The following is a 24,298-nucleotide window of genomic DNA, read 5'->3' as shown; positions in this document are numbered from 1 at the left end:
AGAGATTACTGATTAGAATGCGAATCCTTACACCTAACCTGCTGTTCAAGACCTGAAGTGGCTGATAATGTGAGTGGAAGGAGCACTGATCACAGGTTAAAGAGATGTGTATTGTCTCCAGACAGTACAGTAAGTGAGGTTTTGCAAACCCAGGCACGTCACGGGGGTTACAGATAGTGCGACATGAACCCAAGATCCCTGTTGAGACCGTCCTCATGTGTGCGGAACTTGGCTATCAGTCTCTGCTCAGCGACTCTGCACTGTCGTGTGTCGTGAAGGCCGCCTTGGAGAACGCTTACCCGAAGGTCAGAGGCTGAATGCCCGTGACCACTGAAGTGTTCGCCAACAGGAAGGGAACAGTCTTGCCTGGTGACTGTCGAGCGATGTTCATTCATCCGTTGTCGTAGCGTCTGCATGGTCTCCCCAATGTACCATGCTTCGGGACATCCTTTCTTGCAACGTGTCCCGAAGTATGGTACATTGGGGAGACCATGCAGACGCTACGACAACGGATGAATGAACATCGCTCGACAGTCACCAGGCAAGACTGTTCCCTTCCTGTTGGCGAACACTTCAGTGGTCACGGGCATTCAGCCTCTGACCTTCGGGTAAGCGTTCTCCAAGGCGGCCTTCACGACACACGACAGCGCAGAGTCGCTGAGCAGAGACTGATAGCCAAGTTCCGCACACATGAGGACGGCCTCAACAGGGATCTTGGGTTCATGTCGCACTATCTGTAACCCCCGTGACGTGCCTGGGTTTGCAAAACCTCACTTACTGTACTGTCTGGAGACAATACACATCTCTTTAACCTGTGATGTAGGTGCAGCAGGTGGTCAGGAAGGCGAATGGGATGCTGGCCTTCATAGCGAGGGGGATTGAATATAAAAGTAGGGAGGTCTTGCTGCAGCTGTATAGGGCATTGGTGAGGCCGCAGCTGGAGTACTGTGTGCAGTTTTGGGCACCGCACCTGTGCAAGGATATTTTGGCCCTGGAGGGAGTGCAGAGGAAGTTTACTAGGCTGATACCGGAGTTGAGGGGGTTGAGCTATGAGGAGAGGCTGAATAAACTAGGCTTGTACTCGCTAGAGTTTAGAAGAATGAGGGGAGATCTCATTGAGACGTATAAGATGATGAATGGGATGGATAGGATAGAGGTGGAGAGACTCTTCCCGCTCAAAAAAGACAGTAGGACTAGGGGGCACAGCCTCAAGATAAAGGGGAGGCAGTTTAGAACGGAGTTGAGGAGGAACTTCTTCAGTCAAAGGGTGGTGAATCTCTGGAATTCTCTGCCCGTTGAAGTGGTGGAGGCTGCCTCGCTAAATATTTTTAAGAAGCGGGTTGATGGGTTTTTGATAAGAGAGGGGATTAAGGGTTATGGGGAGAGGGCGGGAAAGTGGAACTGAGCCACAACAGATCAGCCATGATCTTATTGAATGGCGGGGCAGGCTCGAAGGGCTAGATGGCCTACTCCTGCTCCTATTTCTTATGTTCTTATGTTCTTATGTGATCAGTGCTCCTTCCACTCACATTATCAGCCACTTCAGGTCTTGAACAGCAGGTTAGGTGTAAGGATTCGCATTCTAATCAGTGATCTCTAAACTGTCTGTGCTTTATATGCTCTGTCTGAGGCCAGAACTCTCCATTCACCTGACGAAGGGGCTAACCCCGAAAGCTTGTGAGTATATTATCAAATAAATAGGTTGGACTAAAACCTGGTGTTGTCAGACTTTTTACTGTGTTTACGCCAGTCCAACGCCGGCATACCCACATGATAGAACATAGAACATAGAACATTACAGCGCAGAACAGGCCCTTCGGCCCACGATGTTGCGCCGACCAGCTTTTTAAAAAAAAACAACACTAACCCACTAATCTAAACCAATCCCATTTCGTCCATAAACCTATCCACAGATCTCTTAAACGCCCCCAAACTAGGCGCATTTACAACTGCAGCTGGCAGGGCATTCCAGTCCCTCACCACCCTCTGGGTAAAGAACCTACCCCTGACATCAGTCCTATAACTACCCCCCCTTAATTTAAAGCCGTGCCCCCTCGTGCTAGCTTTCTCCATCCTAGGAAAAAGGCTATCACTATCCACCCTGTCTAAACCTCTAATCATCTTATATGTTTCAATAAGGTCCCCTCTTAGCCTCCTTCTTTCCAGCGAAAACAACCCCAAATCTCTCAGTCTCTCCTCATAGGATCTCCCCTCCATACCAGGCAACATCCTGGTAAACCTCCTCTGCACCCTCTCCAAAGCCTCTACATCCTTCCTGTAATGTGGGGACCAGAACTGCACACAATACTCCAAGTGCGGCCGCACCAGAGTTGTGTACAGTTGCATCATGACGCTGCGACTCCTAAATTCAATCCCCCTACCAATAAATGCCAAGACACCATATGCCTTCTTAACAACCTTATCTACTTGATTCCCAACTTTCAGGGATCTATGTACACATACACCTAGATCCCTCTGCTCCTCCACACTATTCAAAGTCCTCCCGATAGCCCTATACTCAACACATCTGTTATTCCTACCGAAATGAATTACCTCACACTTCTCCACATTAAACTCCATCCGCCACCTCGCGGATTTTCTATCCCAGGCTTTCCACTGTGGGTGCCACCTTCGACATGTTGGCCCGGGTGCCACGCAATGCCTGCACCCGAAGGCTGTGGGACCTCCCTAACCGGCTTTAGTCGCTGGAGGGTTGCTGGCAACCGCTCCTGCAATCCCTGACTTTGCCTCAATAACTCCAGCAGCTTCTGCAGAATTGATCCCATCAGCTTGGCACGCTGGCTGGGGGGTGGGGCTAGGTGTTTCCTTGGCTCCGGCAGACCTCCGCCTTCTGATCCTTCGGATATTCATGTCTCCGCTTGAGGTGCATCAATAGCTGTGTGGTGGCCCAGAAGCCTCACCACTAAGGTGTTCCACTGACGTGACTGTATCTACGATGTTGAATGGTGCTGTGGTGCCTGTGCTTTCCTCTGAGATGTTGTCAGAGTTTCTCACTGAGGTTTCTTAGGAGCTGTCCTCCAAGGTGTCGGCTGGCATCTCAGTGAAAGCAGCAGTGGGAGGGATGTGAAGACTCCCAACAGGCCAGCCTCATCAGGGTCATCACCTGCAATAAAGGACATATGGCTCAGTGCAAGGGAGGGACAAGTATTCGGACATATTACCTGAGATAGGTCATATCATAGAATCCCTACAGTGCAAAAGGAAGCCATTTGGCCCATCAGGTCTGCACCAATCACAATCCCACCCAGTCTTATCCCCTTAACCCCATGTATTTACCCTGTTTGTCCCCCAACACTAAGGAGCAATTTACCATAGTCCAAAGATGTGCGGGTTGGATTGATTGGCTATGGGGGGAATCCAGACCACCCGGAGAAAACGCACACTGACGAAGAGAACATGCAAACTCCACACAGACAGTGACCCAAGGCTGGAATTGAACCCGGGTCCCAGACGCTGTGAGGCTGCAATGCTAACCACTATGCCGCCCTACAAATAGAGATTTTGTGAATTCTCAATTCCGTAGCAAACCTGACCTGACTGTCTGTCACGGCTCAGTCCTCAGCATCACCCAACAGCTCCATAGCTCACTCCTCAAAGAGAATGACAAAAAGCAGTTCCAGAACCCCACTTCATCTTCTCCCATTCCCAGCGATTATGGACATTCCAGGCACAAAAGACAGGACTGATGCCAGGACAGGATGGACACTCACCTTTGCTGCCTGAAGAAGGTCATTCTTTTTTCAGCACTGGGTACCAGAACTCCCTGCCGGTGCATGGGCACTCACTGCCACTGTCTCTGAGGTCACACTTCCAGCCTAATCCTCCGAGTTGACCCTCTGTATTCGAGACTTAGGGGTGTTCCCCTTGTCTGCCAGGGTCCAGATGTCTGGTGGCAGTTTTGAGGAGGGGGTCCTTTAATTGTACTTTAACATCGAGGTACGCTTTAAAAATGGTGTCCCAATCTCTGTGGAGCCAGGCTTGCCAGATCTATCAGATCCCGCCCTGCCAAAGCAAACCACTACTTTTATTTGAGTGTCAGAATGGAGTGAAAACCTGGCTGAGTTTCTGGAGTGAAAGACACCAGTTTTCAATTAAAACCTGTGACTTTGGCATTTTTTGGGAAAATTCCATTAGAGTTAGTAACCATTACCTGGTGGAACATAAGGGACACTTGGATATTGTCAGGATACTTGTCATCTACCTCTGTGTCCAAATATCAACGGTAACAAACAATCTGAATATTGATATGAGTGGAATGCTTTCTGCTCATGAATAGCTCAGGGGCAGGAGGCCATTTGGCCACTTGATAGAAAGTGAAGGATTAATTTGGAGTGGATATTCAGAAATTACATCCCCTATGTATAAAGTGACTTGAAGCTAAGGAAGAAATTTTTATAATGCTTTAGAAAAGTACTACCCTAAGAATACTGCCAGTTGACAGCTGAGTCAGACAGGTGTAGGTTTAATGCCCCATTCCACATATCAATCACAGAACCATAGAATCCCTATAATTCAGGAAGACACCTTTTGGCCCATCGAGTCTGCACCAACTCTCCAAAGGAGCATTCCATCCAGGCTCTCCCCTCTGCCCTAACACCGTAAATTTGCACATTTACTGTGTGAGGAAACTGGAGCACCCAAGAAGACACAAGGCTGGAATTGAACCCGGGTCCCTGGTGCTGAGGAAATAGTGCTAACCACAATACAGTGCTGCCCTATCTAGGTCCTTAAATACAGGTTGCCACGTCTCAGCAAATTTGAGGAAGTCTCCCAGAAATACTAACTTTCAGAAGAGAAGTTAAGGCTAGGCCCTGTTTGTCAGTTCAGGTGGATATAAAATGAATTTTAGCTGGGTTCAGAGAAACATAGGCAGTTCACTTGCTCTAGTGATCACAGTTTCTCTCTCAGCCAATATTGTAAACTGTTCAGCCAAATAGCGTTAGATGGATCTTACTGTTCATTGACAGCTGGAATGAAAAATCTTGTTATAAATGCAAGTCTTCCAATTATAAGCATCCAAGGAAAGTTCAGGATTAGCACAAAGAAGGTGCAAGGACACTGCTCCTAGTTTTCTGTGCCTGACATGTCTCTTGTCAATACTCAGAAGTGAAATTGCAAGTTCTATAGTAAATCTCTGACAGCTAGTTGGTAAAGGAGACCAGAAGTCAATTTTTACTCAGCTTCAGATTTAAACACAAAATTCACATTACAAATTTATAACTCCTAACTCAACCCTTCACCAGTACCAATAAGTGTCTCTTTATATGCACATAAGTAACCATCCAATGATTGCACCCACCTGTATATATTTAACCACAATTTATATAATTAACATCTACCAAAGTGTCTCTCACCAATAAGTGAAAAGTATTGCAATGCTGTTTTGGATGGACCATGATACACCATTCTTCCATTCACCAGGAGTGTCAGGCTGTCAAAAAGCTTAAATATCAAATACTGAGGCTGGTGTATTGAAAATATAATTGTTCTGCCACTTCTTGAAAGGCTAGGATGAGAAAAATAAGAATTTGTAAAATATACTTCAGATCTTTGCCAGGAATTTCTGCAGGGTCTCCTAATTGACTAGTTTAACTTTGATGGAAGATCACCAAAAAAAATCTGTTTACACGTGTCCAGAGTTTTCACAATTTTAAACTTAAACGTAGGCATCTAATCAAGAGAACTTCACAAGAAATTCCTATGAATACTTTCTGAATATTAAACAGTGATAAGGAATTTCACCTATCATCAAAATTTATTGCAAAGAACACAGGTGCTTCTGTGCAAGGTTTCTCATTATCAGCGTGTACTGGGAACATCTAGGCCTCTGAATTAATATCTGAATAAACAAGAGGAAACAACAGATTAGCATTAACTGGAGGTTTTCTTCAATTGATCATGGCTCCAGGTCATCTTTAAGGACAAGTGCTTCAGCTGCTGTGTGCCTGAGAAAACTGGCTGCAACAGGTACAATGGACCTAATGGCACAGGTAAAAAGCTACATGGCAAGTGGCATACTGATAATAAAAGATGAATCCAAAATTTAATTGCTCAAAATTGATGGTACATTTCTAAGAGAGTCCAAGTGCAAGCTTCTTGGAATACAATGTGGGAAATGTGAGGTTATGCACTTTGGTAGGAAGAAATCCAGGTAACATCCTTGTATATCTCCTCTTCACCCCTTCTATGGCTTCCACATCCTTCCTGTAATGAGGTGACCAGAACTGAACACAGTACTCCAAAGTGGGGTCTGACCAGAGTCCTATATAGCTGCAACATTATCTCTCGACTCCTAAACTCAATTCCTCAATTGATGAAGGCCAGTACACCACATACCTTCTTAACCACAGCTTCAACCTGCGTAGCTACTTTGAGCGTCCTATGAACTCGGACCCCAAGATCCTCTGATCTTCCACACTGCCAAGAGTCCTACCATTAGTATTATATTCTGCCATCCTATTTGACCTGCCAAAATGAACGACTTCACTTATCTGGGTTGAACTCCATCTGCCACTTCTCCGCCCAGTCTTGCATCCTATCAATGTCTCACTGTAACTTCTGACATCCCTCCACACTATCCACAACACCTCCAACCTTCGTGTCATCAGCCAACTTACCAACCCATCCCTCACTTCCTCATCCATGTCATTTATAAAAATCACAAAGAATAAGAGTCCCAGAACAGATCCCTGGGACATTCCACTGGTGACCGACCTCCATGCAGAAAAAGACCCATCTATAACCACTCTTTGCCTTCTGTGGGCAAGCCAGTTCTGGATCCACAAAGCAATGTCCCCTTAGATCCCATGCCCCCTCACTTTCTCAATAAGCCTTACATGGGGCACCTTATCTAATGCCTTGCTGAAATCCATATATACTACATCTACTGCTCTTCCTTCATCAGTGTGTTTCCTTCATCATATGGTTCCATCACAGATGTATGAGAGGTACAGCTACCTGCACAACATTATGCAATTGGAGTGATGGAAGCAAATCCACCCTGTTTGTGCTAGCCGAGTTTGGAAGAGGAAGATCATGACACCAGAGACACCAGTGAGTTGATGCAGTGCTTAATTCCAAAAATTGGCCCAAAAATGCAAGCAGAACCTTCCTTATTCACCCCTAAGTGAACAAATTAACCATACAAGAATGGTCCTGTTCGGGAGCTACTTAAGGGGCCACTTTTGCTCAAAGTTGGTGGAAACATTGTGGTGACTTGCTGGAAGTGTTTGAAATTTCCTGCTGACTGCTCAAAAGTAGAGAATACCAGAACCTAGCAGAAATATGGGAGGAGTGAAGTTTACCCTGCAGTATGAATAGGACCAGCACAGGAAGCACAGACTGGGCAAGGAACCTTTTTAGAAGGGAGGAGAAGGAGGCCACTTCTTGGAAGGTGCAATCCCTAAAGAGTCCTATGCTGGAACGAGCCAGAAGCAGCAAAACTTGAGGAGGCTTGGGTTTTATGAAGCATAATATGGTGATGGAGATGTGACACCTTCTTTGCAGAGACCTGGGGCAGAATTTTGCCAGCCTGCCCACCACAGGAATTGCAGCGGGCGAGACACGGATCATGCAAAGGTCCATTGACTTCAGGTGGGATTTTCTGGTCTTGGGGTGAGTATGGCTGGAAAATCCCACCCATTGAGTCTCAAACTATTGTGACTACAGCCCTTTCAGTGCCAGGCCAGATCCCCTTCACCTTTTCCAGCATCTCAACTGAGAGATTGTAAAGTTAGCAAGATGTCATACCTATAAGTGTCCACAGAAACCCTGTAAGGTAACAGGCATTCTACAGGAGGTGATGGGACTTCAACTTTTTCTTCCTGAGGAGCGAGGATCGGGATGAGGGGACTTGTGGGTTCATTAGTATAGCAAGGTTTTTGATGTCATTAGGCACCTTTGTTAGATCAAATATTTCTCTGTGGGCCCTTCATGTCAACAGGAAGCGATACCACAACCACAGGGCCTATCATTCAATAAACATACAGTCGGTGTGCAACCATATCAAGTCATTCATTTCAATGAATGCCCACTATTATGGAAATATCCATAATCCTTCAATATCTGTACTATCAAGATAGAAAACAGATGGTTTGGATACCCCAATTACAAATGGTCCATGATCCAGCTCCACCATCCTAATATGTGAGGTCAGAAGGCCTTAACTGAGAGCTATGGAGTCAAATATAAAACCACGGAATAAGCCATCAACCAGGATTTGTTATTTAGTCAGCTCAGGGGGTTGGGGCAATCTCTACAGTACATTCCCAAGAGGGTCTCCATCTTTGTGATCGTACGGTGCATCCTCCACAAACTGACAATTATAAGGGCTCAATCACAACTCCTGGAATCCAAGGCCTCTTTGGGAAAAGGAAGATGAGGAGTAGGTAAGACCACGATGCCATGGTTCTCCCGTTTTCAGACTAAGTACCCACGTTGGCCAGAAACCAGGAGTGTTTTCCTCTGGCATTTACAGCATCTGATAGGTGGGACTTTCAGCAATCTGCCAGTCAGCCCCACTGTTCCAAGGCCGGGCCACCGTTTTTAAGGGTGGCCCGATTTCTGCGCTCAGAGACAGGACCCCATCCGTTCAGAAAAATTAAATGGGTGCACCCATCCATTGACCACGGGAACACAAACAACCCCTCATTAAAGAGGGGCATCTACCTCCTCCACCCATTTGCCCACACAGAAGCATGAGGATGACCCGAAGTGACCTCCCAACCTCCTTCTTTCTCAGACAACCCACTCAGCTCTCCTCTGCTCAGTTCCCATATTCAGCCCCCTTTCAGGCCACACGCCCTGGCAATGCCAACAATGCTTTGCCTTCTGGCAATGATACACTGGCCTGGCTCCAGGACTCCCAAGGAAGTAGGTCCAGCGGCCAGACTTCAGAGGATAGTCCCTCATGGGTCCTGTGGGTTGGATGGGCTCAGGCTGGGGCAAGGTGTTGACCTTGCCACCCTCTGCCTGGCTGGGGGTGATGTGGCTGGACGAGTCCTTCTAGCCATGACAGACCTGAAAATCATCCCTGGTGATTTCAGGCAGCCCTGTCAGCTTTGCAAATTTTGAAGTGGCCAGATCACTTTAATCTCCATGACCCCCTCATCTCCCCAAAGCATACCTTAACATAAAGAAAGAAAGTAGAGGGTGCAGAATGTAGTGTTACAGTCATAAGTAGGGCGTGGAGAAAGATCAACTTAATGCGAGGTCGGTCCATTCAAGAGTCTGATGGCAGCAGGGAAGAAGCTGTTGTGTCGGTTGGTATGTGACCTCAGACTTTTGTACCTTTTTCCCAACAGAAGAAGGTGGAAGAGAGTACATCCAGGGTGCGTGGGGTCCTTGATTATGCTGACTGCTTTTCCGAAGCAGCGGGAAGTGTAAACAGAATCAATGGGTGGGAGGCTGGTTTGTGTCATGGACTACAATTCTTTGTAGTTTCTTGCAGTCTTGGACAGTGCAGGAACCATACCAAGCTATTATATAACCAGAAATAATACTTTCTATGGTTCATCTGTAAAAGTTGGCGAGGGCCATAGTGAATATGCCAAATTTCCTCAGTTTCCTACAAAAGTAGAGGGATTGGTGGGCTTTTTTAACTATAGTGTCGGCTAAAGTCCTGTGACAGACAGAAGATGTCAATTTCACCTTTCTGCCTGATACCTGATTCTCTGTGCCATGTAGTTACTCATTGGGAATGAGCGGGCCCGGAGTATCCCCTTCCCCTACAACATGTACCAGCAATAACTGGATGGAATATGTGGAGCCACGTAGTAAGTCTGCTCAGTTAAAATGAACTTCCCCACTCCCAACATGGACCCACCAGTAAATCTATTTTAGACTATGACAATATCCCTTGGCCTAAATAACTCAACAAAAGGTGAACACCAGGTCAGATTTAGCTGGCCCAATAGGGCCCATCAGCTGGGAATCCCTATCAGTTCCAGAGGGGTGGTCCAACTGTATTAAACACCCTGCAGGCCTTCAGTAACCATTGTTAGCTCTCAACCATATTTCTGAAGCCCAGCAGCAGAAGTTCTTCGCACTGAGAGCTGCTGGCTAATCTGAGGCTGGTATTTCTCTCTTGCTCACTAGCATCACCAAAAGCAGAGGTAGCTGCTGACAATGCACCCACCAGAAGCCCAGGTTTGCCAACAGACTTCTGGCCAAAGGTGAGTGAGGGTAGGATGGAGGTTTGATAATAAGGGAAGGCCCCTGGAAGGCCAATGCAAACACAATAGGGTTTACTGGGCAGCTTCTTGAGGCACAGCAAAGTTGTTTGGTTTCCTTTAATCCCTGAACCACGACTAGACTGCAGTGAGCTCAGGGATAATGGGTTAATTGATTCAATAATGAGACTTATTAACATACAGCACTGGCAGCTGTGAATCCCGCATCAGCCTCTTTGGCCCTTCGATGTAACTGGGGGAAAATCTCCTGTTGGCAGGAGACCAGCACAGGGCCTTTCCCACATTAAGAGGTCATTAAATCCAGCTATTCAATAGCTTTCGCATTCCCAAGGGATAACAACACATCAACACTCCTCGTCATGTGCGAGAGCACAGATTGCAGGTTTGCTGTGAGAGCTCCCACAGCTCATTGGGCACGGAGATCTGCTTCCATGGTGCAGCTGTCTGTTCCCTCCACCCAAAACTGACTCTGCATTAGCCCCTCTGAATACTGAAGGGATGGACTCAAAAGATCAAGTCTAAAGAAGTGGGCCTCCAGGCTGACACAGACGCTGAGGAGCAGCCCACGCCGGTAACCCAGAAATGAAAGTCCCCTGCTCAGTTTACACCACCTGACTCACCCCATCTTCAACAGACTTCAGATCAACCGCCAACCAGCATGGAAAGGACCTTCTCACAGTAGGAATGTTAAGGGAGACAGGGGGAGAGATATTATGATGGACATGAAGGTCACAAGGGATCATTGATAGATCTCCCTGTGGGCTTTGTAGAATACCAGCTTCCTTACTGATCAAATAAGTGAGAAGCGGACATTGGGGGCTTATAAACCTGCTGCTTAACCCAAACCAGTGTTGTAGGTCCAGAAGTGTAGACTGTCTTGCTATAAGTCACAGATGCGGCCCATTTCTTTGGTACCATAAAGGATATTTGGTGACACAAAACTGGCATCTGGATGAATTACCACAACAACATTCATTTAATTTCTTCATCAACCTTCTATGTTACTTCATCAAAAATTCAATCACTTTAGTCACACAAAATCTTGCTTTTATAATTCCATGTTGGGTCTCCTTAAATAAGTCAAACTTCTCCAAGTTAATTTAATTCCCAATTAATGTTTCCAAACACGAACCACCACTTTGTGGTTACTGGGAATATCCTTGCACCCTATGTTGAAAAGGGGTGTCATATTTGCCACTGTTCAACATCTGGCAACTCCCCCAATTGTAGGAAGAGTTAGAACATTACGAAAAGCCCTTCTACTAACTCCTCCTCCCCACCACTTCTTTTTGCAAACTGATAGGTAAGCCAACTAGAGCAGTTGACCTATCTGCTCTAAGCACAGCCAGACGTTCCAATTAATCCCGGTTAACAATTTTCACCCCTTTACTGCCATATTTCCAGTTCTACAGAAAGCTTGTCAGTATCCAAAGGATGTGTTGGAACTTTAAAATTCTATCAAGATAGATAAGTCTCCGGGACTGGATAAGATGTACCTCAGGTTATTGTGGGAGGTGAGGGAAGTGATTGCAGAGCCCCGGGCAATGATCTTTGCATCGTCGATGGAGATGGGAGAGGTTCCGGAGGATTGCGGATGTGGTTCCTATTTTCAAGAAAGGGAACAGGGATAGCCCGGGAAATTACAACCCGTGAGTCTGACCTCAGTGGTTGGTAAGTTGATGGAGAGGATTCTGAGGGACAAGATTTATGAACATTTAGAGAAGTTTAGAATGATCAGAAATAGTCAGCACGGCTTTGTCAAGGGCAGATCGTGCCTTACGAGCCTAATTGAGTTCTTTGAAAATGTGACTGAGCACATTGACGAAGGATGAGCAGCGGATGTGGTTTACATGGACTTCAGCAAGGCATTTGATAAGGTCCTCCATGCAAGACTTCTTGAGAAGGTGAGAGGGCATGGGATCCAAGGGGCTGTTGCCTTGTGGATCCAGAACTGGCTTGCCTGCAGAAGGCAGAGAGTAGTTGTGGATGGGTCTTTTTCTGCATGGAGGTCGGTCACCAGTGGAGTGCACCAGGGATCTGTTCTAGGACCCTTGCTGTTTGTCATTTTCATAAGTGACTTGGATGAGGAAGTGGAGGGATGGGTTAGTAAGTTCATCGACGATACGAACGTTGGTGATGTTGTGGATAGTCTGGAGGGATGTCAGAAGATGCAGCGTGACATAGATAGGATGCAAGACTGGGCGGAGAAATGGCAGATGGACTTCAACGCAGATAAATGTGTAGTGGTCCATTTTGGCAGGACCAACGGGATGAAGGAGTACAATATCAAGGGTAGGAGTCTTAGCAGTGTTGAGGAGCAGAAGGATCTTGGGGTCTGGGTCCATAGGACGCTCAAATCGGCCTTGCAGGTGGAGGATGTGGTCAAGAAGGCGTATGGTGTACTGGCCTTCATTAATCAAGGATTGAGTTTAAGAGTCAGGAGGTAATGCTGCAACTTTATAAGAGACCCTTGTCAGACCCCACTTGGAGTACTGTACACAGTTCACTACAGGAAAGATGTGGAAGCTATTGAGAGAGTGCAGAGGAGATTCACAAGGATGTTGCCCGGATTGGGAGGCATGCCTTATGAAGATAGGGTTGAGGGAGCTTGGTCTCTTCTCCCTGGAGAGATGAAGATTGAGAGGCGACCTGATAAAGGTTTATAAAATGTTGAGAGGAATAGATAGGGTGGATTCTCAGAGGCTATTTCCCAGGGCTAAAATGGTCGCTACGAGAGGACACAGGTTTAAGGTCCTGGGAAGCAAGTACAGAGGAGATGTTAGAGGTAAGTTTTTCACTCAGAGGGTGGTGAGTGAGTGGAACCGGCTGCCACTGGTGGTGGTAGAGGCGAACTCACTGGGGTCTTTTAAAAGACTTCTGGATGAGTATATGGGATTTAATGGGATTGACAGTTACAGATAGTTCTATGGCTTCGTAGGTATGGATGCGATCGGCGCAACTTGTGAGCCGAAGGGCCTGTTTGTCCTGTAGTGTTCTATGTTCTATCCCCTTTATTACTGAACACCAACACAAAAAATTCCTTCACTACTCTAGTCCTGTCCGATGCATTGAAACATCTGTCTGACTCTTTGCCTCTAATAATGAACACCCTGTCTCTGACTGTTGTGATGGAATCCATAATTTCAAAGCTTGTACTTTGGGTCAGATATGAACTGAAAAAGGAATCTGAACCTTTAGGTTTCTAGGGAAAGAGGCACACAAGGGAAAAGGAAACTAAGCCTGAGTGGAGATTGAATGAGTCACAAATTAAGTTCATGTGGGAATTTGATGCAGTGGGGCAGGGAGGGGAAGAGTTGCTTTAATCAGCTTTATTGCATCTCGAAAGATGCAATAAAGTTGCATCTTCAGTTAAAGCTAAGTAAAGTTAATATATAAGTAAACTAAAATAAAGTTAGTATAAGCAAAGAAAAGTTAATACATGGAAGGATAGCCAAGGTGGTGTGGAATGCATGTCCTGTAGAATGTGGGAAACCATGGGTGCTGCTAGTGACAGACAACCACATAAAGGAAGTCTCAGTAGCTGCAGAAACTGGAGCTCTGGGTTTTGGAGTGGAAACGGCAGCTGGAGTCACTGTGGTGCATCCATGAAACTAAGAGTAAGTGGGTAGTATGTTCAGGTAAGTGGTCACATCACAGACTAGGCACATGAAGGCAGAAAGAAAATGGGAAAATGCCAGGCAGTCCAAGAGAACCAGGCACGTAGTGCAGGAGTCTAAGATCCTGCTCATGAATGGGTTTTCTAGTTTTGGACGATGGTGAGAGCTATGGTTCCTCAGAGGAGTGCAGTCAGAGCCATTATAGGCAACTCAACTGTACAGGGAGAAATAAGAGGGATAGAGTAATAGTGTTTGGAGATTCATTTATTAGAAAAACATACACCACCGTGGCAATAGACATGACTCCAGAATGGTATGTTGCCTCTGTTAGGTCCCACACGAGAACCCCAAGGTATATTGTGAAGCCAGACTAGACTTCAATAATTTTTCTATTCTGGTACAATTGTGAGGAAAGTGTGCTTTAACTGAGGAGTAACTCCACTGACAAATTAGAGATCTTTTATCAAAACAAGCTTTATACAGTTTAACTCTAACAAAACGAAACAGCTTAATTTTTAACAATTAAGTAATTTTTAAACATGAAAAGAAACAACTTTAATTTCTTTCACTATTTCAGTCCCAAAAAAGCAACATTCTTCTTACAGACTTAAAACCCACTTTAAATATAGTTAGCTATCATAAATATATTTGTTGACTGTAGGCAGCCTTGGGGTTTTCAGAGATATAGAGATTTCAGAAGCCTGCAAAACTCTCCTAACTTCTACCAGAACAGTCAATTCCTTTCTACAAAAGCCTGTTTCTCTTTTTGCTACAGATCCAGCAGTACACATAAACCCAATATCACATGAATCTGTTAAACACTCTAATTGGAAGTCCCAGGGGAACTTAAGTAAACAAAAATCCATTAACTCTACTCAACATAACCATTTGAAAGGCTGAATTGAGTAATTGTTCTCCCAGCATCTGAGCTGTATTCCTTTCAAACATACTAACTACTTGTAGGAAAAAGCTGAACTTTAAAACATTCTCCTGAAACATAAACACACTATTTCACACTTCCATCACACCTCCCTGGTGCCAGGCTCAAGGATCTTAATAGCAGCTGAAGAACATTCTTCTGAGGAAGAGTGAACAGCCACAGATCATGGTCTGCATTGTACCAATGACTAGGAAGTGAGATTGAAAAGCAAGACCTTCAAAGCAACAACCTCAGGATTACTCCCAATCCCACATGCTTGATCATAGAAATAGGAGAATTGAGTATTGTGGCTGGAAAGCTGGTGTTGGGGGGAAAGTATCAGATTCTTGAGGTATGGGGACCAGTTCGGGGAAAAGTTGGATCAATGAGGGATCAAATGACACCATGTGGGTTGAGTTCAGTAATAAAAAGGGGAGAGCCACACCACTAGGAGTGGACTATAAATCTCCAAATAATGGAAGGGAGTTAGAAGAGGAAATGTGTAAAAAAGAATCTGGGCAAGGTTCTCAATGAATACTTTGTCCCTGTCTTCACCAAACAAAGGGATAATCAGACTTTCTGGTTAGAAGACAGTGAGATCTTTGATGCAATAAGCACAGTGAGAGAGGAATTACTGAAGGGACTGACGTCCTTGAAGATGGATACATCACCAGGGCCAAATGGTTTGTATCTCAGGCTGTAAAGGAAGCCCAAAAAAGAAATTGTAGATCCTCTATGGATCAATTTTCCAGTCTTAATTAGATACAGGTGAGGTACCAGAGAATTGGAGATCTGTAAACATCATACCGTTACTTAAAATTAGTGAGAGGGATAGGCCAGTCAGTCTGACTTTGGTGCTGGAAACTTATCGCAAAAATTCTGAGATAGGATAAACTGTCACTTAGAAAGGCATAGACCAATTTCTAGGTTTTCTAGGGGAGTAATGTATCTTAGTAATAGAATCATTTGAGGAAGTAACAAGCAAGATTGACAAGAGCAGTGCAGTGGATGTTGCCTACGTGGATTTCAATAAGGGATTTGACAAGGTCCCACATGACAGATTGGTGAAAAAATTGAAAGCTTGTGGGATATGAGAGAGAGAGAGAGAGAAGTCAGTTTGACCAAAATTGGTTCAGTTACAGGAAACAAAGAGTAATGAGCGATGGATGTTTTTCTGAATGGAAAGCAATTTCCAGTGGCATTCCACAGGGTCATGTTGGGGTCCTTTCTGTTTGTTGAAACAATTAATGATTTGGGCTTTGGGACGCATTATTGGGAAATTTGCAGTTGACATGAAAATTGTTCATGTAGTTGATAGTGAAGAGGATTGCTGTTGTATCCAGAATGATCTCAATGTTTTGGTTGAGTAGGCGAGAAGATGGCAAATGGAATTCAATCGAAAAGTTGAGGCACTGCATTTGGGCAGAGAAAACAAAGACAGGGAATATACCATGAACAGGAGAATAATCAGAGGTGTAGAGGAAATGAGAAGTCTTGGGCTGCATATCCACAGGTTACTAAACAACTGGATAAGGTAGAACTATAGAACAAAACAGGCCTTTTGGCCCTTCTTGGCTGTGCCAAATCATTTTTCTGCCTCGTGCCACTGACCTGCACCTGGACCATATCCCTCCATACCCCTCTCATCCATGTACCTGTCCAAGTTTTTCTTAAATGTTAAAAGTGAGCCCACTTTCACCACTTCATCTGGCAGCTCATTCCACACTCACACCACTCTCTGTGTGAAGACATCCCCCCTCACCTAATATTCCCTTTAAACTTTTCCCCCTTCGCCCTTAACCCATGCTCTCTAGTTTTTTTCTCCCCTAGCCTCAATGGAAAAAGCCTGCTTGCATTCACTCTATCTATACCCATCATAATTTTATACGCCTCTATCAAATCTCCCCTCATTCTAAGCTCCAAGGAGTAAAGTCCTAATCTAAGGTGAAGAAACATATGAAATATTTTGCCTTTATTGGACCAAGTATTGAATACAAAAGCAGGGATGTAATGCTGGAACCGTACAAAACATTGATTAGGACACAGCATGAATTTTGTGTGCAATTCTGCTCACAACATTACAAGAAGGAAATAATTGCTCTGCAGGGAGTACAAAGGAGATTTACGAGAATGGCTTGAAAATTGCAATTGAAGGAAGATTGGATAAGTTAGGGGTGTTTTCCTTAAATAAAGGAGGCTGAGGGGTCACCTTAGTGAAGCGTATAAAATTATAAGGGGTCTAGATAGGGAAACAGGTTGACTGGTGGAAGGACTAGAAAAAAATGAAGAAAAGCTTTTCACCCAGAGTGGGTGAATCTGGAATCTTGAAATCGATGGCTGAGGCAGTAACACTCAGCTCATTTAAAAGGATCTGTGCCTTAAGTGCTCAAGGCCAGACCAGGTGTTAGAAAGTGGGATTAAAAGGAGCGGCTATTTACCTTTTTTCTCTCTTGATTGGCCGTTGCAGACATAATGGACTGAATGGCCACTTTCTTTGCTGTAACTTTTTTATGGTTATGTGAAACTGAACCAAAGAATTCAGGTAGCTGGGGAAACTTAAGCAGGTTGAAACCAGATTAAGAAGTCATAGGAATCATAGAAACCCCTAGAGTGCAAAAAGAGACCATCTGGCTCATTGAGTCTGCACCGACCAAAATCCCACCCAGGCCCTACCCCCATATCCCTATATATTTACCCACTAATCCCTCTAACCTATGCATCTCAGGACACTAAGGGGCAATTTTAGCATGGCGAATCAACCTAACCTGCACATCTTTGGACTGTGGGAGAAACCCGAGCACCTGGAAGAAACCCACACAGACACAAGGAGAATGTGCAAACTCCACACAGGCAGTGACCCAAGCCAGGAATCAAACCCAGGATCCTAGAGCTGTGAAGCAGCAGTGCTAACCACTGTGCTACTGTGCCGCTCAAGTCATAGAGCTATCTGAGCTCAGATATTAATGGTGTAGTGCCAGCAAGCTAAAGCTAACAAAATCTGGATCCAGGAACTGGCACTGGACAAATATAAGTTTGCTGCCACTGTGTCTGTAACTTAACAGAACTGTCTGCCCAGACTTTGCCATATTGTGCACAGGGTTGTTACTGAGGTCCAGATAAAGATGATGAATTTGTGCCATATTTTTCATTATGGTAAAGACTGTAGCCCTAGAGCTTGGGTTTATTTGGAACTGCTGTTGATGAGAACTGATAGTCAAATCCTCAAAGGAGGTGGAATTCAACCTGACGAAGTTCGGAGCTTTGAATGACTCTGGCTGAAATTAGTGCCTTACAATGAGATCTATCTTTGTTGTATCTGTTGGTTAATATATATGATATAATTTAGATTGACCATAAATTGCTTGTTTAAATTATGTTGATTTTGGTTTGTTTGTTGGAAATAAGTTATAAAAATGCATCTTATCCATTTTTTTTTCCCCAATAGGTTTATTCGGTAAATTAGGTCCTTTGGGTTTGTCGGTTTCGTGGGGACCATGACACTACTTATACACTATTTATATTCTGGTTGAAGAATTTTGGATTCCCTTTTATGAGATTCTATCCTTATCTTTTCTCCTGATCAGTCTTATATTTCTTCTTAATTTCTCCTGTCAATTTATTGTATTAGGCTTGGTTCTTACCCAAAAAATTCAAAAATTAAACTCACATGCCTCATGTGCTCTCTTTTTGAAATATCATGTTCTCTACTTCTCTTGTCAAGGCTTTAGTTTCCTTATCTTTGTCCAAAGTGGTTGGGTTGGTGGACCTGTGGCTAGAATGAGGATAAAGGACATTGTGGAAAGCCTCAAATGAGAATGTGGTTGAGGGTGGCATTGCTGAATCTTGGGGCAGCAATCCTCTTAGTTTCTGGAGCCACCTCGTTGCTGTCCAGTTGTCTTGTGCTGCATAGAGTGATATAGGCGTACGCTTTGGTTTGATTTGATTTATTATGGTCATAAAAGTCACAGAAATCATAGAAACCCTACAGTGCAGAAAGAGGCCATCTGGCCCATCGAGTCTGCATCGACCACAATCCCACCCAGGCCCTACCCCCATATCCCTATATATTTACCCACTAATCCCTCTAACCTATGCATCTCAGGACACTAAGGGGCAATTTTAGCATGGTGAATCAACCTAACCTGCACACCTTTGGACTGTGGGCCAGGGAGTTACAGTGAGAAGTTTTGTTCTTGCTCTCGATACAGACAAAGCATACCATTCATAGAGAAGGAAATGAGAGAAGGAAGAATGTAGTGTTACAATCACAGCTAGGGTGCAGAGAAAGATCAACTTAATGCAAGGTAAGTCTGACAGCAGTAGGGAAGAAGCTGTTCCTGAGTCAGTTGGCATTTGACCTGGCTTTTGTATGTATTTTCCGAAGGAAGAAGGTGGAAGAGAGAATGTCTGGGGTGCGCAGGGTCCTTAATTATGCTGGCTGCTTTGCTGAGGCAGCAGGAAGTGTAGACAGAGTCAGAGTCAATGGATGGGAGACTGGATTCTGTTATGGATTGGGCTACATTCACGACCTTTTGCAGTTGCTTGCGGTCTTGGGAAGCGCAGGAGACATACCAAGCTGCAATACAACCAGAAAGAATGCTTTCTATGGTGCATCTGTAAAAGTTGGTGAGAGTCATAGCTGACATGCCTTATTTCCTTCGTCTTCAGAAAGCCCACCTCTACTTTCTCAGAACTACAGTGTCAGCATGGGGACCAGGACAGGTTGTTGGTAATCTGCACACCTAAAAAATTGAAGCTCTTGACCCTTTCTACTTCGTCCCTGTTGATGTAGAGAGGGCATGTTCTCTTTTACGCTTGTGACACCGATGTCAGACTCTTATTTATTGACTACAGCTCAGCCTTCCACACTATTATTCCTATGAAACTCAAACCTGAAAATTGAATTGGAGGGAATTTGGTCACACAGTTGCATAAGTAGTATAGTGGGGGGCTGGGAACACAGCCTTGTGGAGCACCGATATTGAGGATAATTGAGGAGGAGTTGTTGCCTATCCTTAATGATTGTGGTCTGAGTCAGAAAGTTCAGGATCCAGTTGCAGAGGGAGGTGCTGAGGCCCAGGCCATGGAATTTGGAGATGAGTTTCATAGGAATAATGGTGTTGAAGGCTGAGCTGTAGTCAATAAATAAGAGTCTGACATAGGTGTCCTTGTTATCTTGGTGTTCCAGGATCGAGTGCAGGACCAGGGACATGTGGCGGTAGGCAAACTGTAGTGGATCCAGGTAGTCCGGGAGGCTGGAATTCATTTGTGCCATGACTAGCCTTTCGAAGTATTTCATAATGATGAATACTCTAGCTGATCCACGCAGGATCTGAGTGCTCATCTGGGTATCTTATCTGGACCAGTAGCTTTCCATGAGTTGACTTTCAAAAAAGCTGCTCTGACATCTACAATGGTGACTCCAGATACACGTTCATTCAGGGCTTCCACGGTGTCATCTGCAATGATGACTCCAGATACACGTTCATTCAGAGCTTCCACGGTGGAAGGCATGCTCTCACTCATCTCTTGCTCAAAACAGGTGTAGGATGCATTGAGCTCATCAGGGAGAGGTGCGTTGGAGCCAGCGATTTTATATGCCTTCATCTTGTAGCCTGTTACGTTTTGCAGACCTTGCCATAGTCAGTGGGGGTCCGTGTGGCTAGCCTGGGACTCTAGCGTGGTCTGGTACTGTCTTTTGGCATCCTCGATGGATCTCTTTAGATTGTATCTGGCTTTCTTGTATAAGTCAGTGTCATCTGACTTGGACGCCTCAGACTTGGACTTCAGCAAGCAGTGGATATCCCTGTTCATCCATGATCTCTGGTTGGGGAACACATGGATTTGCTTCTTTGGCACACAGTCTTCTACACACTTACTAATGAGTTCAGTTACTGGAGTGGCGAACTTGTTCAGGCTGGTCGCAGAGTTTTTAAATACTGACCAGTCCACTGATGACAAGCAGCTCCATAGGAGATCATCCAATTCCTCAGACCAACATTGTACGACTTTCTTTGATCGATTCTCCTGTGGGTGCACTTTAAAAATGTTTCCTGGTCTCAGAAAATAGTTCTGAGAAAGTAGAGGTGGGCTTTCTGAAGACGAAGTGCTGATTTCATGGCGCGGCAGGTGAATCTGAGACCACTCGCCAGTGCTCGGTGTGTTTCCTGTGCATGCATATTTAATTCACTGAGAAGTGTACAATACAGCACAAAAGCTCACCATTGCAGCTGGGGGGAAAATGTCATTTTGTCAGGGCTGCCACAGCACAGTGAAAAGAATGGAAAATGCAATTATGCATTTATCACCATGACAGCAGAAACTGTAGCTGTTAGGGGAGTCCATCTTAGAGTGACATCAGCAGAGTCATTTGCAGGTTCAACTGTTACTTGGAAAGTAACAGTTTCAGCAACACATGGTAAAGATCATATCATTTCTAATTGGCCCAAGAAGGTACATCAATTAATTGAAACACTTGACACCTAACTGAGAGCAGGAGATAGCACGCCCAGTTGGCAGCGCTCCTAACTTTCAAACAGTGCTATGTCGTCCAACATGCAATTTTCCTATCTAATTAAATACTTTAATGGAAGTTTGCAAACATTGGGCAATAATTTCTGGCGCTTTAAAAGTCTTTCATTAATTGGTGGAATGAGTGTACTATAGCATCTTAATAAAATTCATACCTTTTTAATAATGTCAGTACAGATTTTGCAGTGCTAGAATCCAAACCTGTTGTGGGTTCGTCCAGAAACAAAACCGGAGGATCCGTTATGAGCTCCATACCAATATTTGTTCTTTTCCGTTCTCCACCGGACACACCTCGAATTAAATCTGTACCAACCTGAAAACACCAGGCAGCTTAAATGTATCTCAATTTAACAAATGTCATCATCTTCAGCCTTATTAGCTTATTTAACCAAATAAATAGCTCAAGCAGAAATCACAATTTAAATGGCTTTGGTTTCTGAGCTTTGTAAATTTGGCAAGTTTGATTTTTTTGTAGGATAAAGTGACCTCCATACTGAAATTGCCACTATGCATTCCCATCATGTGAAACTCTGCATTACAAATGCTAATTTGGCTAAAATCTGTGACTAACTGGAGAGGTTAACATTAGAACAAGGAGCAGGAATAAGATATTCAGGTTCTTCATGTCTGCTATGCTATTTATTCAGATCATGGAAAATCTGAGTGTGGTCTCAAGTCCACTTTCCTGTCTTTTCCCCATAACCCTCGATTCCCTTGGCAGCCAAAAATCTACCTGACTCAGTCTTGAATATATTCAAAGACCTAGTCTATACTGCTCTCTGGAAACGGACTTTCCACAGATTAATGACCCTCAGAGATAAATATATTCTCCTAATCTCTCCTCTTAAATGGGGAGCCTCTAATTTTTAAACTGTGTCCCCTAGTTTATCAGCATCCACCTTGTCAAGCTCCCTCAGGATGTTTCAATTAATCACCTCTTATTCTTCTAAATTCCAATGAGTACAGGTCCAACTTGCTGAAACTTTCCACATAAGACAAACTCCTCTACCCAGTAATTAGTTGAGTGAGCTTTCTCTGATCAGTTTCTAACGTAATATAATTTCTTAAGTAAGGAGACCAAAACTGTAAGGCTCATCAGATGTCGTCTCACGAAGGCAGTATACAGCTGTGACAATAGATTCTTTCTCAATTCCCCTTGCAATAAATGCTAACATTCCATTTGCCTTCTGGATCACTTGCTGTATGTTAAGGATCAGATAGCTAAGACCTCACACATATTTTTATAAACATATATCGCCTCATTGCTAATTTCCAAAATTTTAAAATCGAACAGCTACCTTTTAAAATGGCTGAAGCTATGACTGTTGGTGACTGTAGTACAGAAGAAATTTGCCCTTGTTATCTCTGAAGAGAACCAAATAACCTCCTGTGGGTGCTACAGAGACCAAATTCAAAGGGAACTATACAGAGGTCACTTACAATTCACAAGCCAGGCCAAGAATCAATTCATCTGCTAGCACAAAAGGCCCTGCAACTTCCTTATAAAGTGTAATGATTAGACCATTAACAATCTCAGGGACCCAGACAAAGGGTTACACGCTCTTCAAAGCCAAAATGAAGAGGTGGGAGTCATGTGACATGACCAACTGCCCCCGCCAGCTGGTGGAACCATTCATATTGCCTTGTGGATCTACAAATCTCAGTTTGCCACTTTTCCATCTACCAAATAGCAGCACAGAAAAGGAGCACTTTATGGGGTTTAAGTACATAGCCCTATCTACATTGTTTCAACTGGAGCCTCTGTACCACTGCCCACAAGGCTTATTCATCTCCGCATGCCTATCATATCATAGAAGTCAACTCTACAATAAAACTGAATTATCAGTTTTCAGACTGCTGATATCTGTGAAGGAATACACCCCTGGAATTTGATTTGGAACTCTGGCCTCATGTGAAACATTAGTTCTTTTCTCAATTATTTTTGCTCTGCGTTTATTTCTTTCTCTATCTCTCTTTTACTGCATGAATGAAAAGCAGGCAACATTGTGACTGTCCTCCCACATTTGAGTGTATGTAAATAACCTAACCATTTTGAATTGATCCTATCTCAAGTTTACTGTAGGGTACTAATAGAAATTGGATCACACCTGAAGCAAGGGGTTTGGAAGTACAGCACCGATTCTAAAGAGGGAAGCAAATCTTTCTCAACAGAACAGAAATCAGGGCTGTTTAAATTAAACCCCTCTTGCCCATAACAATAGCTTTAGTTAAATGAAGCTTACAATTGCTAAAGGGAAGTAATATACCTGAGGATAGAGGAGTTTTAAATATTAGGATGGCTAAAAAAAATTGATAAAAGGGAGAAAATAGGATATGAAAGAATATTACGAGAAACCTAAAAAACTTGCAAGAGCTTCTACATGTGTATATAAAGGACAAGTCGCGAAAATAAAAATTTGTCACTTAGAGGTTGAAATGACAGACATTATAACATGGAATGAATGAATGCAGAGATTTGCCACAATATTGGAAATAAAATGGAGATCATGACTCTACATTGTGTGAGAACAGGCAGTATTTTTCCATGAATTGGTCAACTAGTGGCTAGAAGTGAGAACATAGAGGAAAGTATTGGACATAAGAACATAAGAAATAGGAGCAGGAGTAGGCCATCTAGCCCCTCCAGCCTGTCCCGCCATTCAGTAAGATCATGGCTGATCTGAAGTGGATCAGTTCCACTTTCCCGCTTTCTCCCCATAACCTTTAATTCCCCTGTCGATCAAAAACCTATCTACCCGTGACTTCACCACTTCAACGGGCAGAGAATTCCAGAGATTCACCACCCTTTGAGTGAAGAAGTTCCTCCTCAACTCTGATCTAAACTGTGTCCCCCCTTATCTTGAGGCTGTGCCCTCTAGTCCTGCTGTCCTTTCTAAGCGGGAAGAATCTCTCTACCTCTACCCTATCCATCCCCTTCATTATCTTATACGTCTCTATAAGATTCCCCCTCATCCTTCTAAACTCCATAAGAACATAAGAAATAGGAGCAGGAGTAGGCC

At 44.2% G+C, this 24,298-nt stretch overlaps 1 protein-coding gene across 1 annotated transcript in view; it reads right to left on the bottom strand.

Moving 5' to 3' along the window:
- LOC145354559 (broad substrate specificity ATP-binding cassette transporter ABCG2-like) overlaps nt 1-24,298 on the bottom strand; it is a 101,001-nt gene that overhangs the window by 47,306 nt on the left and 29,397 nt on the right. Inside the window, exons 6-7 of the mRNA XM_080206023.1 lie at nt 21,434-21,591; nt 5,376-5,527 (exon numbers count right to left, since the gene is read on the bottom strand). Coding sequence (XP_080062149.1) covers nt 5,376-5,527; nt 21,434-21,591 — 310 coding nt within the window. The remainder of the gene's footprint in view (nt 1-5,375; nt 5,528-21,433; nt 21,592-24,298) is intronic.

This window comes from Carcharhinus amblyrhynchos, chromosome 17 (genome assembly GCF_965287045.1).
Source record: "Carcharhinus amblyrhynchos chromosome 17, sCarAmb.v2.hapA, whole genome shotgun sequence".
NCBI lineage: Eukaryota > Metazoa > Chordata > Chondrichthyes > Carcharhiniformes > Carcharhinidae > Carcharhinus > Carcharhinus amblyrhynchos.
This window is presented reverse-complemented; position numbering and strand designations above follow the sequence as displayed.